Source organism: Silurus aristotelis (genome assembly GCF_946808225.1).
Source record: "Silurus aristotelis genome assembly, chromosome: 5".
In the NCBI taxonomy this organism is placed as follows: Eukaryota; Metazoa; Chordata; class Actinopteri; order Siluriformes; family Siluridae; genus Silurus; species Silurus aristotelis.
In genome coordinates this window covers 30,184,718-30,204,550 of record NC_139578.1, presented here as the reverse complement: position 1 = coordinate 30,204,550, position 19,833 = coordinate 30,184,718, and the positions used below count along the sequence as shown (strand labels likewise).

Below are 19,833 nucleotides of genomic sequence, written 5' to 3'. Positions count from 1 at the left end.
AGTCTTTGTTGCTTCTCAGTCTCCAGCTTGATCCCGCTTCCTCCACAGTCTCAGTCCAGATCATTAAAGAGTCTGAGTCTGTTCCACAGCAATTAAAAGCTCAGATCTGCGAATTTCCGGCGTGACTGAAGCCTACAGGCGCTTGGAGAGCCTCTCATTCTGTGCATAAACAAAGGCAAGAACCTTGGAAGAAGTCAATGCAGCGCTTACTGTGCGAGAAGGTGATGGCTTCTGAGAGCATCAGCCCCAGCGGTGAGGGCAAAGACACCAGCCAGAGGAAGATCCTCGTCCTCCTGGACCTCTTCTGCCTCTTCCTGGGTAAGATGTTTGTTTTTTTTCCTTTGTTGTGATGGGATAGCTTCTCTGGATCTGGGGTTGTAAGGAGCCCATCGGTAGAGCAGAGCTTTTTGTAATATTCTGCAACAACAAATGGAAGAGAAAAATCATTAGTCTTCTCTGGTACAGATGTGTTTTCTCAGTATAATGCACCTTTATTGGGTGGATGAAAGACAGACAGACATGTTCATGTCTCCTTTTGTAATCTGTGACATAAAAAACCACAGTGTCTGGGATATAAAATACAGCTGATCCCAGATGTTTGCTCTTTTTTGCCCCCCCCCCCCCCCCGCCAAGAATTGTAACATTCTTTTTTTGTGTGTGTTTGTTAGACTGTATGTCTGAATTTCAAGGACACAACAACATTCCCAGCACTAATTAGCATTAATGGTTCTAATGTTTCATATGCAAAATAGTAAATACTTCACAGTATGCAAATAATCCACGATGGGAATCAGGATCAACGTCGGTGTAATCAGAATCAGGTGTGTTGACATACACAAGGAATTCGGTTCCAGCTGTTAGTGACTCTCAAAAAGTACAGACATAAATAAAACAACATATTTAGGTTTGACTAAACAAGACAAAACAGACAAGACAAGACAAAACAGGCTATACGAGACGATACACACAATGTGAGACAAGTTTGAAGAAGAATCACATGGCTGGAAAAGTCGTCCCAATACTTTTGCCCCACACACTGTAGACCCTAATTCTGGACCACCCGGATTAATTTCTGATCCCATTATTCTCAGCTAACTACATTGTTCGTGAAGAGAGAGAAGGATTTCTGCTAAGAAACAAACAAGGGCAGCGTTTTAAAGTGCGTGAGCGGCTTATGGAGCTGCGGTAGGTTCAAGTAGAGGACAGAGGATGTGTTTTAAAGGTAGTAGGAAGGAAAAGGTGGGACGTTGTTTTTTATAGCAATTGGACACATTCCTGTGGTCGCTTTCACACAACTGGACTTGTGGAATAAAAATGCTGAATTCGTTGTCGCTTCAACTTGAGTTTGAGTTTTGGGAGGAGCTCAGACTCCTGTTTCTCGTTCACCTCCTCAGATTGTTTGCAATCTTATCTCTCGGAACAGCCAGGAAGACATTTAACTGACGAAGCACAGAAAGAGAGAGAGAGAGCGAGAGAGAGAGAGAGAGAGAGAGAGAGAGAGAGAGAGCGAGAGAGAGCGAGAGAGAGAGAGAGAGAGAGAGAGAGAGAGAGTGAGTGATTAGATTACCAAGAATTACCAGTCCGTCATCACAGGGTCCGTTTCTCTCCAATCCCACAGCTCTCCAAATACACAGCAGACCCCTGGGGGACAGATGCAGCCGATGTGGAATAGCGAGAGCTGAAAGACAAAAACGTGGAATAGACCATTTCGTTTATGTACCTTAAAACGTACTAAATGATTGATTTGTGATTTTTATAGTTTTGACATAGAAGAAAAAAATAATTGCTGATTGGCTGTTAAAGTGTTCTCAAGTTTCAATTATATATATATATATATATATATATATATATATATATATATATATATATATATATATATATATATATATATATATTTTTTTTTTTTTTTACAATTGTAAATAAAATCTGTTATTGGTTTAATAAAAAAAATACATAAACATCAAATAAATAAAATAAATAAAATACACTTTTATTATATTGATTAAATTGAGTAATCAATAAAATAGACACAAATGAATCTAATTCACTATAATTAAATAGTTTATTTGTAAGACCCCATTCGGGTGGTAATACAGATGTGTATATAAGTGTGTTTTTGTCTTTATATTAAATAAATAATTTTCTAAATATATATTGTAAATATAATGCAGTACTTATTTCTGCATACTTAAACAACTGTCCGCATTTGAGAAACACACAAAATAGTAATTTATTTATTAATTCAAATAATTTCTTCATAATTTAATTCATTCCATCCGTCCTTCATTCATTTATTCGTTCAATCCCTCGATGTGATAAATTGTCAGGAATTTCTCCATGGAAGAGAAAAGTTATTGAAGCTGGACAAAGAATCCATATCGCTAGACCGTCGTAAATCGGATAAGAAGTAGTTTCTCTTTATTAAAGTGCAAAACTAAAAACGAGAGAGAAAATAAGACGGGTTTTTAAAAAACGAACAAATAGATATTAAATAAAAATATAAAAATAAAATAGAAAATGTGCATTCTTATACCAGTAAACCTATTTAATGCATTTCATCGCCATATTACATCAAAATAATGTGGGGAAACACGGTGCTCCCTGTGCAAATAAATGGACTGAACAAAGCATTGAAACAAATTTATCTGATGACTTTTTGAAATTGAGTAAATTGAGGAATCATAACATTCCTAGTGGAGAAAAAACAAACTTGCATTCGGTACACATGAGCACCGAAGCGAAAGCCGTACCCACTTTTTTACCAGAGGTTTTTGTGGAAGACGATAAAGATGGCATGTGTTATTTGTTTATTATACGTTTGTTTGCTTGGCGGCCCGTAATGTGGCCTTGGTGGGATCGAGCTGCCCTCAGTGACTGCCTGATTACAAGTAGAGCGTGTTAGGGTGCTGATGTGGTCAGAGAGGAGTGACCACACGCCGGAAACCCTGAGGTAATTACACTCGTCCGTGACCACACACACACACACACACACACACACACACACACACACACACACACACACACACACACACACACACACACACACACACACTTGTACAACAGCTGCTAATCGTTCACTTCAGGAGGATGAACAGCTGCACCAGTTGCTTTAATCAACAAATGATTTGTGGGAAATTTTGCAGAATAAATAAAAGAAACCTGATTGTGTTGATCAGCATCCTGAATATACACTTTCCGGACAAAAGTATTGGCACACCTGACTTTTCCAGCCATATGTGGTTCTTCCCCAAACTACAAAGTTAAGGGTACACACGTATAGGAAGCTCCATGAAGATCTACTTTACATAGGCTAGAATTGTGTTGAAGATCTCCTGCTATAGAGCTCCATCCCTATTGAACACCTTTGGGATGAATTAGAATGCTGCCTGTACCCCAGACCTCCTCGCCCCACCTTCACCCATACCTTACAAATCTCCCCAAAATCTAGTGGAACATCTTCCCAAAAGAGTGGAGGTTATTTTAACAGCAACTAAATGTAGAATAAGATGTTCAAGAAGCACATCCTTCTTCCAATGATGTTTCAACTACATATTATACATAGCTTAACATGAATTTTATTCTAATTGTAACTTACAAAACTTTTCAATAAAAATCTATATAAAGTTAATCAATCAAATACTGGATTAATCTGGATTTGAGCATCGGTTCCATTCCCCATGCAGGAGCTTTGAGCTTGTTCAAAGTGGCTCTGTTGCTGCTCCGAAAGACGGCCGAACTTTAAACAAACACGCCTTAAGTGGCACAGCTGTCTAAAGATTTAGTCCGTCATCACGAGATCCGTTTCTCTCCAAAACAGCAGAACCCTGGGGGACAGATGTAGCAGATGTGGATAGTAGCGAGAGGTGAAAGACAAAACTGTGGAAGTCGATCTAATCTCTTATGTACTTTCTCCCAGAGTGGTGGACAACTGCTTATATTGTACTGACATAGAAATATAATATAATACTTTGGACTAAAAAAAAACATGACTTCAGTTTATTTTCACGTGTTTACCACTGTTACTAATGGACAATGTCCCAAAGCAGTTTAGCAATAGAATAGTAATTTTATATTCATGCATTAGTCCCTACCCTTTAATCCCTAATGACTGCGACAGTGGCATTTGCATTTATCGCATTTAGCATACGCTCTTATCCAAGTATCTCAGTCAACTGAGCAGTTTAGGGTTAAGGGCCTTGCTCAAGGGCCCAGCAGTAGCACCTTGGTGGTGCTGGGATTTGAATTCAACAGCAGAACCTTCTAATCCCAACTACTAAACCAGCATCATCCAGAGCAAGAAAAAACTTCCTGAGACTTCATGAGGAAGGAACCTTGAGACACCGATTGTCCATTCGTTATGGTTCCGTCATCTGATGGAAACTGATTGCCAATTGTAGTTCTGAGCCATTGTAGCCGACTGTTTATATTAATTACAGTCTAAATCCATTGAGATTAGATTAGATTAGATTAGATTAGATTAGATTTGATTCGATTCAATTTTGGCCTATTTACAATAAATAGCAATGTTGTAAAATGAGGGTATGTGTCCATATACAGAACATAGTGGTGAGAGTGAATAATGTACAGAAGGTGCAGGAGATGATAAGATATGGTATGTATTGTGATATACTGTATAACTGTGCAAAGAACCATCCAGAGGAACCTCATGGACCATCAGGATGCTCATGTAGAACCATCCTCAGCATCAATGAGTGGTTCTCAGCTGAAGAGAACTTCCTCATCTGGGCGACATCTGGATATCCATTCATTTGAGTTCCATCATGAGTCCAAAACCCATTTAAATCAGTATTTCTTTTCCAGATGTAGAGCGTAATGAACATATTATGACACGCAATCATCCTGATAAATGAAAATCGATCTACTCAAGGGTTCGGTCTCCAAAATGGCTAGATGTTCCTCTACTCAATAGACGATGTATTTATTTTCTTGGCTCACCCATGTCCTGTGTGCATGTGTGTATGAGTGTATGTGAGTGCGAGTGTGTGTGGGTGCGCACATGTCTGTAATGAAATCTGGGCAGGTTTAAACCCGACTTATCAGCTTTGCAGAGTCCCTACAGCTGAGGCAGATTTCTAAAGGCTTGTCTTCTGTGCTCATCAGAGGAAACAAACACTCAGCAGATGTGGATATTCGGGGCTGATTACTTAATGGCCTCCAGCTCAGAGCACATGGAAATCTGACATCTGCCTCATCCTTTATATAAATACCTGCCTCGGATCATGTCCAGTTCTTTGGTTAACGTCGCGCAGACACGTGGCGGGTTGTTCTCATCTGAAGCAGACCACAATGTGTGGATGAACACCAGAGCATTCTGGTATACCAAGGATACAATTTTAATAGTCACGTGCAAGCAACCATTCGCAGAACAACGAGGCTTCATGTGTCTGGCCATAAAAATTATATTTACATCAACCAGATAGTGACTGTAGTTGCAATAATGTGCAATTGTACGGACAAAAAGGCATGAAATCATTCAATCATGCACAGTAAGTGTTTTAGGGGTATTCCAAAGTAAAAGTATTTCTGATCCTTCTGAGTATTCCAGAGAGTATTCCAGATAATTTTGGGTATTCCAAGGAGAATACCATGTACTATAACGTATTCTTGATCTTTATGAGGATTCCAGGGAAAATACCAGGTAATATTCCAAATTGTGTTCCAGATCCTAATAAAGTATTTCAGGAAGTATTCCTGATCTTTAGAAGGATTCCAGAGAGAATACCAGGTAATATTCCAGGGAGCATTCCAGATCATTTTGAGTATTCCAGAAAGAATACCAGGTCATATTCCAGGGAGCATTCCTGATCTTTATGAGGATTTCAGGGAAAATACCAGGTAATTTTTCAAATTGTGTTCCAGATCCTTGTAAGTATTACAGGGAGTATTCCTGATCCTTATATGGATCCCACAGAGAATAGCAGGTAGTATTTCAGGGAGCTCTCCTAATCCTTCTGAGTATTCCAAGGAGTTTTCTTGGGAGTATTTCAGATTTTTATTAGTATTCCAACTAATATTCCAAAGAGGTTTCCAGGATGTACTATAGTAAATGATTCCTGTTCCTAATAAGTATTCTAAGAAGTATTTCTCATCCTTATGTGTATTCCAGGAGTTTTATTGGAGTGTTTCAAATATTTATTCATAGTCCAAGGAGTATTCCATCGATAAATGTTATGAAGTATTAATGTTCCCTATGAGTATTCCAGGGAATATTCCAGGTTGTATTTTATGAAGTATTCCAGAGCCTTGTAAGTATTCCAAGGGGTATTACAAGAAGTATTTCTTATCTTTGAGTATTCCAGGGAGTATTTCAGATACTTAATTTCAGTGAGAATACCAGAAGGTGTTTAAAAACTCTTAGCCTTGGTGCATACAATATTCCAGTGTTCTCAGGTGTTAATGTTTGGCAATAGACTAAATATAAATGGAGAAGAGTAACCATGACTAACTGTACATCATTAGGAAAGATAAGGGTCCAGTAAACAACATGCCGTAAAGCATTTCTGCTCCAAACAAACAATAGTGTTGTAATTTAGATGGTTATTCTTTTGTTTACATTACAGAACTTCCTATATGCTAACTGGTTAAATAAGAATTTCAGGAAGTATTCTTGATCCTTACGATTATTACAGGGAGTATTGCTGATCTTTAGGATTATTCCAGACAGTATTCCAGAGCTTTGTGTGTATTCCAGAGGGTGTTTTGGGGTGTATTCCAGATTCCTATTAGTTTTACAGAAAGTATACCAGGTAGGGTTTAATGGAATTTTCCTACAGTGGGGAAATTTCCATGTTACAGCTGCAAAAAGAATGTGCAAATATATGCAAAGACTAAAAAAATCTATATAAATACAAAAAAAAAATAAAACAAACAAACAAATTACATGAGATTATTGTACAGTTTTACTTATTGTTATCGCACTAAAATTAAAATGATTCTTACTGCAGTTTAAAAATGTGTAGCTCAATTAATTAATTAATTAATTGTTTTTGGTATATTTTTTCCAAAAACCGCCTGTTTTTTTTTTCACATTTTCCAAAATCACTTGATCCATCATGCATGTTGTACATAAATATTGCTAAACGTATGTATCCCATTTTATTTAATAATAAATAATAAATTTTCTTTTTGTTTTTTCCTGGTAGACATTTCACTTTTTTCAGTTCTGATTGTGTTTAATCTGCATAAGTCCTTCCAGTAAGGACCTCAAATTTGAGTCAGCTCTTATTTGCTTGTTTGTTCGAGGCTTTTCTGAGTGTTTAGCCACAGTTCTGGGAACATGCTTTTAAGCCTGAAGACAGGAAACGTGGCAGAGAGAGAGAGAGAGAAAGGAAGGAAGAAAGCGAGTGAGTCATATATTCAGTTTTTCCCTCCTCTGTGGCCTTATCAAAGCTCCCATCAGCATGTTGAGCTTTTATTACTTGCGAGCAGCTGATTTACGGTCGGCTCGTAATTTCTAACCGAGTCAAACGTCCCCAAGAAAAGCAGCTTGCAGTAACGCAGCGAACGATCCGAGGCTCGTGCGAACGTTTCCAGCAGCAATTAGCTGTGGAGGACCGGTGCACTGTTGAAGAACTCCAGATGTGTTGCAGAACGACATGGGCATATGATTCATCTAACATCCCATTCCACATTTAGTCTCCATTTGCTGTTATCCTCCATCCTCCATTCTTCTGGGAAGATATTCTAGATTTTTTAAACCTTTCAGCCATGAGAGCATTAATGAAATATTGATGAGGTGAGGAGGTCTGGGGTTGACTGTGTTTACATCCCGAGGGTGTTCAATAGGTTTAGAGCTCTATAGCAGGAGACCTTCTACATCTTCCAACCAATGGAAAGCATATTTTCATAGAGCTGGCCTTGTGCACAGGGTCATTGAGCAGTTTTGAGTTCATTCTTAGTTTAAATAAAGGGGGAAATTTCCTGCTCTGGGATCCCAAGACGTCCTATACAATCGTGTGCCTCCAACTTTGTGCAACAGTTTGGAAAAGAAAGACGAATGTCTGGAAAATTTAGTTGTCCCATGAGTACCTGTAAAATCCTACTTGAGTAAAAATATAGATACCTTACTGCAAAACTGACTTCATTACATGTCAATGATTTGAGTAAAAGTATCTGATTTGAACACTACTTGAATATTTGACTCCTATTGAACGTAGGCTCAAAGATGCATCAGTCCTCGAATCACCAACACGTGTAAGTGAAAAGCGGAAAAACAGTTCAACTGAGGTTTTATTTCCTCAAATACAAATCAAATTGTACACCTCAACACTGCAATCTTTTAAAAAGGATCCTCAAATAACAAATAAAATGACAGTATCATGTGACAAAGTAGAAGAAACGTTAGCATTCGGTGGATACAAACATTCAGTTCGGACTGTGATTTGATGCAACTATCAGAGAAATATTTCTATTCAACTAGTTTGAAAAGTTTTTGGAATGTAGTTGTTTTTGGACTAAACAAGGCTTAAAAAAAGCGCTCACAGGCCGCAGGTGTTGGTTTGGGGGAGTGTTAATGACGTCTTCAACAAAGGTCCAAAATGTAATTGGTAGCAGTCATTGTTTATTAAAATATAGTGGAGTAAAAAGTCCATCTATTGAACCGTAAAAGTAGTTGAGTAGAGAGAAAAAGTTGCTTCTATCTTTGACACTCTGATAAAACTAGAAATTGTAAACAAAAAGGTGATAAGCTAAGTACGTTTACTCAGATACTTCACGCTGCCGTAATGAATATCAGTTGAAAGACTCCAGGTTTCTCATGCCACGATCACGATCTGTTTTTAGCTGGTTTGCCGTTCCTGATCATCGAGTCGAGCGCGGTCCGGCCGTACCGCCGCGGCTTCTACTGCAGCGACGACTCCATAAAATACCCGGCTAAAGACAGGGAGACCATCAGCGACGGGGTTTTATCAGCAGTAGGAACGCTCATCGTCGTCCTCTCGGTAGGTTACATGTACAGTATTTGTATTTTACTCTTATTCAGAAAATCCACATGGACAACCTTCTGTACCACAACGATTAGCGCTACAGTGTTGCTGTGTTTAGCATTTTTTACAATTTGTCTTTACTGTCTTCTTGTTTTATGATGTCTTTGTTTTTTTGTTTTTTTGCACTAAATGTTGCACGTGCGCACTTTGTGTTTTTAGTAATTTTATGTTGTTTGACGGAGCACCTTGGTCCTGGGAAGATGTTTCACTGTGTTCTACACTGTATATGGTTGGAATGGGAATAAATCCATGACTTGATTTTATTCAAGGGGTTGTTTTTACCGGGTATCCGGGGCATGTCCAGGGCGTGACCAGGTTGTGTCCAGGGTTTTACACCTGGAGTTTCCATGATCAGCTCTGGATTCAGGTTTATTTCCCCATAATTGCCCTTATTTTAGATATTCTTGAGAAGATGTGGAAGTGAAGGATGATCAGGAATGATTTCAGAACCTGAAACTGTTTAAAGAAACCTAAGGCTGTGTAGTGAGTGGAACTGACAGGACGCCTGAGGGTTGACTTGCATTTAAAAAAGGGAAATTATTGCGTTACAGCAGCAGCAGGTTACACAAAAAAAAAGAAAAGAAAAGAAAAGAAAAAGCAGAATGTAATTAATTAATTGTTATATATTGTTATAACATATAAATTAATACGATATTGCAAGTGATGCTACATAAAAAGAAAATGTGCGAAAAGTGCGTAAAGTAACACACATAGTCTTTTGAATTTTTCTTTCGAGAGTCAGACACCCTCCCTCGTCTCGGCCCGACTCAATTTCTTTTTCCATTTTTCAAAAAGAAATGTCCATTTCCTAGAAAAGATTTGCAGGTTCGATGGCAGGTTACCTCGTCCGAGGGATTTTTTTTCCCCGCTCTTATAGGCCAGGTGTTTCCGTGAGAGCGGTCTGACAGAGGATCGCATTACAGCCTTCGTCCGAGCGAGAAAACTGGTCCCAGACCAGCGCTAGAGTGAGAGGAGAGAGGCCCCGGCCTTCAGACTGGAAACCAAACAACATACCATCAGCGTGAGACTCAACAGCTAGCTCAGCAATTCTCTTTATTAAAACCAGCCGCATCCCACTATTCTCCCTTGCACACGTTTTTCTCTCAGCTTAGCAGGAAATAGATTGGGGGTGGAGTGTGGGGGGTGGGGCTTGGATCTGGTATGAAGGGAGGGGTTCGAGCTGAGACATATGGTTCGTATTATATGTATGTGTGAAGAAAATTATGTTTAAAAGTAACCGAAAATTCCGTAAGTGGCCCCGGACGCGATCGGCCAAATGATTTTCTCTGAAAGCTCAGGATTAATGTTACCAAAACAGATGGAGGAATCATTTTTTAAGAGAAAAAAAACAAAAAAAAATTGCTCTAGTTTCACAATTTTCCACCTGAGTACAACACACCAGATTTTTCCTCTTCAACTTTTCTAGATTTATGTATAGAATATGTAGTAGAGTGTGCCAGAATAACTTTACAGGTGCTTTGGAGAGCTTCTAAGACCAGAAATTAACATTTCAAAACATTTCAAAACCACGTTTGAAAGAACATTTCTCGTTGCTTTGATCAAATTCCGAACGCTTTCGTACATCATTTAATGGATTGTGTACGAGTGTCTGCTTTTTTCTACATCAGCAGTTGTTTATGTTCATGTTGATTAAAATATATTATACTGGTTTCACCTGAATAGTTTTAACCCCCAAAACATCTCAGCATCAGTTCATTGTGTACGTCATTGAATGTAAAAATGATTAAACCAGTCGTCATCATCTGTGAAGCTTCAATTTCTATCTTGAATGTCACTAATGAAGGTGTGTGAACAGCATCAGATCAACCAATGATCAACCAGTTCTCCAAAACAGGTCAAAGGTGAATCTTATGAACCTTCAATTGGCGACGGAGCAAAACACAGAAATGATGAACAACCAGGAAACAAACGAACACTAATACAGTGCAGTACAGTGAAAGTCTGAATCCTGTCTGGTCTCATACAATTAATATAAATCAATTTGCAACAAATAAATGAATTTGATTTTGAAATTCATAGATGCCAAACAAAAAATTCAGCCTCATGCATTTTCAATCATAATGATCTAAACTGTAGTCTACATCCGGAAACACTGAAACTGTCAGTGACAACACGACTAAACATTTTGAAGATCTTGTTTGTGAACAATGACAAAAGGACGTGTGATTCTGATGGCAACGAGATGTTCATTGACACAAATACTTACTTTTGAGTGATGAACTAAAGATTTTAAGAAAAATTCAGGATTTTGTGAGAAATCCATTGTGTTATTTTATTTGTACAAATTGTATTGAGAAATGCGCTTACTGATTTGACAATATTAAAAATTATTTATTAAATGCTCCAAAGCAACTGAGAAACTATATTTCCTTAAGTATTAGAACACCTGACCTTTCCTCCTATATGTGGTTCTTTTCTAAACTGTTACCACAAATCTGGAGGCACTCAATTATCTTTAGATGTGCTATAAAATACAATAAAATTTTGATTTCACTGGAACTTGGAAACCCAAACCTGTTTCAGCATGGCGATGCCCCTGTGCACAAAGTGAGCTCCTTAAAGAATCTGATTTACATGCTTTGGAAAGGAAGATCTTGAGTGGCCTGCTATAGAGCTCTGATCTCGTCCCGACTGAACACCTTTGGGATGAATTGGAACGCTGACTGCACCCCAGGTCTCCGGCCTTTACTAACACCCTTGTAGCTGAATTTTATAAAATCTAGTAGAACATCTTCGCAGCAGGGTGGACCTTATTATAAGAGCGAATGAAAATGTTGCACGAACTAGTCGTCTAATACTGTAGCTTGATCTTGATACCCCCTTTTTCTTTGACCTTTAACCACATACAGATCACGATAGGCGAGAGCTACCGGATCCACTTTCTCCACGAGGGCTCCAACGCGTTCGTCAGGAACCCCTACCTGTCGGCCCTCTACAAGCAGGTCGGCGTGTTCCTCTTCGGCTGCGCCATCAGCCAGTCCTTCACGGATATCGCCAAGGTGTCGGTGGGCCGCCTGCGTCCTCACTTCTTGGACGTGTGCAGACCCGATTTCTCCCGGATCAACTGCTCGCTGGGTTACATCACAGAGTACATGTGCACAGGGGACGAAAGCCGGGTTCAAGAGGCCAGGTATGATCCAGAGAGGCAATATCTGTAATGTAGAATGCTACGTATATTTACAATAAAGAAATGAATAATAATCAAGATTATTGGATAATATTTATAATTATAAAATATAATTATATAATATAAAATAATTTTATGATAGAATTATATACAATTATAATAATAACTGAAAGCTACAATAATAAAGCTTGAGTTGATTTAAAACTTTTGATATGTTAAATTATATTTCACATAAAAGGGAATAGGAACACAATAAAATACAAGTCGGTAGGAATGGAATACATCTAGAAATCGATGCAGAGACGGATATTTTATACCGGTAGTAAATATCTGGGTTTGTGTAATCAAAGCTGGTTTCTTATATAACTGAAATGCATTTCTGGCTCCATCATAGAGTGAAAAGTCTGGAGTCTTTTATGGTTTTTGAGACACATGCATGTTCCTTTTGCTACTATGCAAGAAACCAGGCAAAGACAAATGGCAGGAAGAAAATGCTGTAGAGTCCAAATGGGACATTTGTGTCTCTAACAGAAGAATTTCTGTAAGCTGTAGACCAGGAGAGAAGGTGTGATCAGACTGCCTCACCCCCACACTCACACATGGAGGTCTAATGGTTTGGGGGGTTGTTTTGGAGGCTTATTCCGAAAAGTGAAAGGAATCTTGAACCAACATGTCTCTCATTCCATATTTCACCATTACACCATGCAATTCTGGACTGCGGTCTTATTGGAAGCGAATTGAGGAATACTTCCAAGCGTAATTTTGAGAGTCGTCTAGAGTAATCTCTCATGGAACGACCTGCCCAGTCACCACACCTAAACCAGCGAAGAACATCTTCAGAGAGTTTCAGCTGAACGGAGGAATGAACTACTGAGAGCATGTAAAGCTGTTCTTCACAATAAGAGAGGATTTTTTTCAATGAGAATCAAATAAAATAAAATACATTTATTTATTTGATTGTACCTTTTTGATTATACCGTTTCGGGCATAGAAACAAATTGAACATGTCTCTCAAAAACTTTTTACAGGTTCTGCACATATAAAAGATGTGCTCACTGTCCAAATAGCCAACATGTCTTCCAACCGTATTTGCATAAGTTACATAAGGACATTAGCATGTTCCTCTTAATCCCATAGCAGACCTGTATTATCTAGGCTAATGCCTTTAAAGCAAAGTGATGGATGTGCAAAAGTGCACCAGTGAGCATTATATCAATCCAGTTATCACACTAAACCGTTTACAGATCTAATGCTGTCCCTGGAAGAGACACAGAAACAGACACTACTTCCTCTCTAGCCATCCATATTGTGTCCATAATGACTGCTAAATTGACTTCAATTCGTATTTCCATGTGGACAAAGATATTAATCTGTTCTCTCTCTATCTCCCTAAACAGGAAGTCATTTTTCTCAGGCCACGCCTCCTTTTCCATGTACACCATGCTCTATTTGGCTGTAAGTACCTAATTGTTTTTTCATTTTATATTGAAGTCTTGTTAAAAAATAAGTGTGTTGTGTTTACTTATTCCAGTCTAATAAGTGTGTGTGTGTGTGTGTGTAGCTGTACCTACAGTCAAGGTTTACCTGGGAAGGAGCGCGGCTGCTCCGGCCTCTGGTGCAGTTCACACTCCTCATGATGGCCTTCTACACCGGTCTATCGCGGGTCTCTGATCATAAGCACCACCCCAGTGACGTCCTGGCTGGATTTGTACAGGGAGCCCTAGTGGCCTACTGCGTTGTAAGGGCACACACTTATATTCCACTTAATGTCCTTGTTGGCAGAACTTATACATAAATAGAACCCTAAATATAACCCCAGGAACCTGACAGAAACTGTGTGGCTGTCAAGATCAACATGCTTTGTGGAATTAGAGCTACAATTCATCAAGATATTAGTCAAATAAATACAAATATTTTCTGGTTATCTATCCATCTATCCATTCATCCATCCCAGATTATCATTATTGCAATATAATACTCTCAATAAACTCAATAAATATTTTCTGGAACACTGATGAGCTCCTCATCATGGCACCTGTTAGTGGGTGGATTTATTTATTAGACAGCAAGTGAACATTTTGTCGTCAAAGTTGATGTTAGAAGCAGGAAAAATGGGCGAGGGTAAGGATTTGAGAGTGTTTGATAAATTGTGACGTCTAGACGACTGGGTTAGAGCATCTCCAAAACTGCAGCTCATGTGGGATGTTCCTGGTCTGCAGTGGTCAGAATCTATCAAAAGTGCTCCAAGAAAGGAACAGTGGTGAACCGGCGACAGGGTCGTGGGCGGCCGAGGATCATTGATCCACGTGGGGAGCAAAGGCTGGTCCGTGTGGTCCGAGCCAACAGACGAGCTCCTGTAGCTCAAACTGCTGAAGAAGTTCATGGTGTTAATGTTCGAAGGGTCACAACTGTTCTAGCAGCAAAATGGGACCAACACAATATTAAAGTCTGATCCGAGTATATACAGTGAGGAAAATAAGTATTTAAACACCCTGCTATTTTGCAAGTTCTCCCACTTAGAAATCATGGAGGGGTCTGAAATTGTCATTGTAGGTGCATGTCCACTGTGAGAGACATAATCTAAAAAAAATAATTCCAGAAATCACAATATATGATTTTTTTAACTATTTATTTGTATGATACAGCTGCAAATAAGTATTTGAACACCTGATAAAGTCAATGTTAATATTTGGTACAGTAGCCTTTGTTTGCAATTACAGAGGTCAAACGTTTTCTGTAGTTTTTCACCAGGTTTGCACACACTGCAGGAGGGATTTTGGCCCACTCCTCCACACAGATCTTCTCTAGATCAGTCAGGTTCCTGGCCTGTCCCTGAGAAACACGGAGTTTGAGCTCCCTCCAAAAATTCTCTATTGGGTTTAGGTCTGGAGACTGGCTAGGCCACTGCAGAACCTTGATATGCTTCTAACAGAGCCACTTCTTAGTTATCCTGGCTGTGTGCTTCGGGTCATTGTCATGTTGGAAGACCCAGCCTGGACCCATCTTCAATGCTCTAACTGAGGGAAGGAGGTTGTTCCCCAAAATCTCGCAATACATGGCCCCGGTCATCTTCTCCTTAATACAGTGCAGTCACCCTGTCCTATGTGCAGAAAAACACCCCCAAAGCATGATGCTACCACCCCCATGCTTCACAGAAGGGATGGTGTTCTTGGGATGGTACTCATCATTCTTCTTCCTCCAAACACATTTAGTGGAATTATGACCCAAAAGTTCTATTTTGGTCTCATCTGACCACATGACTTTCTCCCATGACTCCTCTGGATCATCCAAATGGTCATTGGCAAACTTAAGACGTGCCTGGACATGTGCTGGTTTAAGCAGGGGAACCTTCCGTGCCATGCATGATTTCAAACCATGACGTCTTAGTGTATTACCAACAGTAACCTTGGAAACGGTGGTCCCAGCTCTTTTCAGGTCATTGACCAGCTCCTCCCGTGTAGTTCTGGGCTGATTTCTCACCTTCCTTAGGATCATTGAGACCCCACGAGGTGAGATCTTGCATGGAGCCCCAGTCTGAGGGAGATTGACAGTCATGTTTAGCTTCTTCCATTTTCTAATGATTGCTCCAACAGTGGCCTTTTTTTCACCAAGCTGCTTGGCAATTTCCCCGTAGCCCTTTCCAGCCTTGTGGAGGTGTATAATTTTGTCGCTAGTGTCTTTGGACAGCTCTTTGGTCTTGGCCATGTTAGTAGTTGGATTCTTACTGATTGTATGGGGTGGACAGGTGTCCTGATGCAGCTAACGACCTCAAACAGGTGCATCTAATTTAGGATAATAAATGTAGTGGAGGTGGACATTTTAAAGGCAGACTAACAGGTCTTTGAGGGTCAGAATTCTAGCTGATAGACAGGTGTTCAAATACTTATTTGCAGCTGTATCATACAAATAAATAGTTTAAAAATCATATATTGTGATTTCTGGATTTTTTTTTTTAGATTATGTCTCTCACAGTGGACAAGCACCTACGATGACAATTTCAGACCCCTCCATGATTTCTAAGTAGGAGAACTTGCAAAATAGCAGGGTGTTCAAATACTTATTTTCCTCACTGTATATATATACAGTGGGTACGGAAAGTATTCAGACCCCCTTAAATTTTTCACTCTTTTTTATTTTGCAGCCATTTGCTAAAATCATTTAAGTTCATTTCTTTTCCTCATGAATGTACACATAGCACCCTATATTTACAAAATAAACACAGAATTGTTGACACTGTTGCAGATTTATTAAAAAAGAAAAACTGAAATATCACATGGTCCTAAGTATTCAGACCCTTTGCTCAGTATTTAGTAGAAGCCCCCTTTTGATCTAATACAGCCAGGAGTCTTTTTGGGAAGGATGCAACAAGTTTTTCACACCTGGATTCAGGGATCCTCTGCCATTCCTCCTTGCAGATCCTCTCCAGTTCTGTCAGGTTGGACGGTAAACGTTGGTGGACAGCTATTTTTAGGTCTCTCCAGAGATGCTCAATTGGGTTTAAGTCATTGCTCTGGCTGGGCCATTCAAGAACAGTCACAGAGTTGTTGTGAAGCCACTCCATCGTTATTTTAGCTGTGTGCTTAGGGTCATTGTCTTGTTGGAGGGTAAACCTTCAGCCCAGTCTGAGGTCCAAAGCACTCTGGAGAAGGTTTTCGTCCAGGATATCCCTGTGCTTGGCCGCAGTCATCTTTCCCTTGATTGCAACCAGTCGTCCTGTCCCTGCAGCTGAAAAACACCCCCACAGCATGATGCTGCCACCACCATGCTTCATTGTTGAGACTGTACTGGACAGGTGATGAGCAGTGCCTGGTTTTCTTCACACATACCGCTTAGAATTAAGGCCAAAAAGTTATATCTTGGTCTCATCAGACCAGAGAATCTTATTTCTCACCATCTTGGAGAACTCCATGCGGGTTTTCATGTGTCCTGCACTGAGGAGAGGCTTCCGTCGGGCCACTCTGCTATAAAGCCCCACTGGTGAAGGGCTGCAGTGATGGTTGACTTTCTACAACTTTCTCCCATCTCCCGACTGCATCTCTGGAGCTCAGCCACAGTGATCTTTGGGTTCTTCTTTACCTCTCTCACCAAGGCTCTTCTCCCCCGATAGCTCAGTTTGGCCGGTCGGCCAGCTCTAGGAAGGGTTCTGGTCGTCCCAAACGCCTTCCATTTGAGGATTATGGAGGCCACTGTGCTCTTAGGAACCTTAAGTGCAGCAAAAAATTTTTTGGAACCTTGGCCAGATCTGTGCCTTGCCACAATTCTGTCTCTGAGCTCTTCAGGCAGTTCCTTTGACCTTAATGATTCTCATTTGCTCTGACATGCATTGTGATCTTATATAAACAGGTGTGTGGCTTTCCTAATCAAGTCCAATCAGTATAATCAAAAATTTCTGGACTCAAATGAAGGTGTAGAACCATCTCAAGGATGATCAGAAGAAATGGAGAGCACCTGAGTTAAATATATGAGTGTCACAGCAAAGGGTCTGAATACTTAGGACCATGTGATATTTCAGTTTTTCTTTTTTAATAAATCTGCAAAAAGGTCAACAATTCTGTGTTTTTCTGTCAGTATGGGGTGCTATGTGTACATTCATGAGGAAGAAGATTGAATTTAAATGATTTTAGCAAATGGCTGCAATATAACAAAGAGTGAAAAATTTAAGTGGGTCTGAATACTTTCCGTACCCACTGTATATATGTATATAATTTTTTTATTTGCTTCACTGATGTATTTTTTTGACATGCACTAGCTCTAATCATATGTTCTGCTCTTTCTCCCTATTCTTTCCAGGCATTCTACATATCTGACCTCTTCAGGTCAAAGCACAGAGGCTCCTCCCTTCCACCCACTCCTATAAAGAAAGAGCTTCTTCCCAGTGTGGAACGGAACAACCACCTGACATTAGCATGACTCTGAACGGCCCTTGAACAGCCCAGTGTGGGACTGGACTGGTCACCGGGCTAGCCCTGGCTTCGCCCATCAGCAAGACTGGCCTACACTGGACAGATGTAAACCACATGTGAATCTCAACGTGCCAAATCGAAGGCATGTCGAAAATCAGGCCTCTGCTCGAGCCTCTTGTTTGTTCCTCCACCTGAATTGTGAATTCTCGACAGCTCATAAGGACAGCGAAGCTATTTCTGAGAGGATGCAGATATATAACTTTTGTGCGAAACAAATTCCTAGGTAGGAGGAAGGATTTTTTTTTTTTTTATAAAAATGCAAATGAATATTTTTTTATATTACATTTCAAATAATAATAATAAGTTATAAAATGCCTTGATCTGTTACTTGCGAAAGCCCTGAACCACGTTATTGAAAAAAAAAGCAATTGAGATGTAGTTTTATGGTTATTGTGACTCAATATTTCATAATTTCAAGATACACACTCTGACCAGTTTATTAGGAACCCTTTTACATTTGTTCATCCATGTACATATCCATTTAGGGTTTCCTGAGGAGGGAGGTCATTGTGTAAAAGCATGAAGGCATCAGATAATATTAAGATAAAGTATTCGATTGGGCATTCAGATTGGTGTCAGGCTGATCTGAGTATTTCAAGGACTGCCGATCTTTTGGGGACTTTTTTACGACTAAAACGTACCCAGACTTGACAGAACGGGGTGCCTAATAATTTCAGTGTACTTGAGTGTTATCATTATTTGGACATTGGATTTCATGAGGCCAAAAAATAACCTACATTTATAAGTGTAATTCATTCAACTGAGCAGTTGATGGTTAAAGGCTTTGCTCAAAGGCCCAGCAGTGGCAGCTCAGTAGTGCTGGGATTTGAACTCACAACCTTCTGTTTAGAAGTTTTAACCACTCAGGTACCACTTTCCCATTCATGGCATTCGTCAGACCCCCTTATCCAGAGTGACTTACATGTATGACATTCCTACAAGTGAACATTTGAGGGTTAAATGCCTTGCTTAAAGGCCCAGTTGTGGCAGAATGGGTTTTTAGTATTTGAACTAACAACCTTCTGTTAGAACATTGTAACCACTGAGCTACCACTTCCCCATTCATAGCATTTGGCAGACACCCTTATCCAGAGTGACTTACTGTACATTGATATCATTCATACAACACAAGGACCTTGATCACATTACTGGTGGCTGATTCTTAGATATATAGTGAATATAATAAATATATTTCTCATCATCATAATCATCATCACCACCATCAGATCCAGTGCCTTTTTCAGACTGAATTATTCACAGTCCATTTACCGTTGATGTGTGTGTCCTGTGACAGAAGCTGGGATTTCAGTCTGCTGGTTTAAGATGAGTCCCGGACACAAAGAAACACAGTTCACACAGTGTATTATTTACCTTTAAGCCAGTATTCTTTTACTCGATGTATGTGTATGAAGTGTGAGAGACCACTATAAACGTGTCTCAGTGAAACTTTTGTGGCTGGGAACCGACAATTCTTTTTTTTTATATATATATATTATTTTTTCTTTATCTAAATAAATATATTTTTGTGTAATCAAAAAGACTGTGGAAACATGCTGTGATACCACTTGATGAATAAAAGGTGTATTATGACTAAAGTGTTAAATATTTTTTAATAAAACAATAAAAAAAGCTGAGCTACTTAAATGTTGGATGTAATAACACACTAAAGTCCCGTCTACGTTGTAGTGGTCCGCATTTGGTCAGAAAAAAATTTTGC

The 19,833-nt window shown here is 39.5% G+C and overlaps 1 protein-coding gene across 1 annotated transcript; it reads left to right on the top strand.

The window, feature by feature from the left end:
- On the top strand, positions 1 to 18,361 carry LOC310726878 (phospholipid phosphatase 3-like). The gene is made up of 6 exons (XM_083542928.1): positions 1 to 318; positions 8,803 to 8,960; positions 11,876 to 12,156; positions 13,551 to 13,608; positions 13,715 to 13,891; positions 17,944 to 18,361. The coding sequence occupies exons 1-6, from the start codon at positions 198 to 200 to the stop codon at positions 18,061 to 18,063; spliced, it is 915 nt and encodes a 304-aa protein (XP_083399054.1). The 5' UTR covers positions 1 to 197; the 3' UTR covers positions 18,064 to 18,361.
- Positions 18,362 to 19,833: the final 1,472 nt, after the last annotated feature.

Bases quoted from the DNA above. Each gene is read 5' to 3' on its own strand.
- LOC310726878 (XM_083542928.1), top strand. From the start codon at position 198: ATGCAGCGCTTACTGTGCGAGAAGGTGATGGCTTCTGAGAGCATCAGC. The intron at 12,157-13,550 runs GTATGATCCAGA...CTCCCTAAACAG, and splicing joins AGCCGGGTTCAAGAGGCCAG to GAAGTCATTTTTCTCAGGCC. The intron at 13,609-13,714 runs GTAAGTACCTAA...GTGTGTGTGTAG, and splicing joins ACACCATGCTCTATTTGGCT to CTGTACCTACAGTCAAGGTT.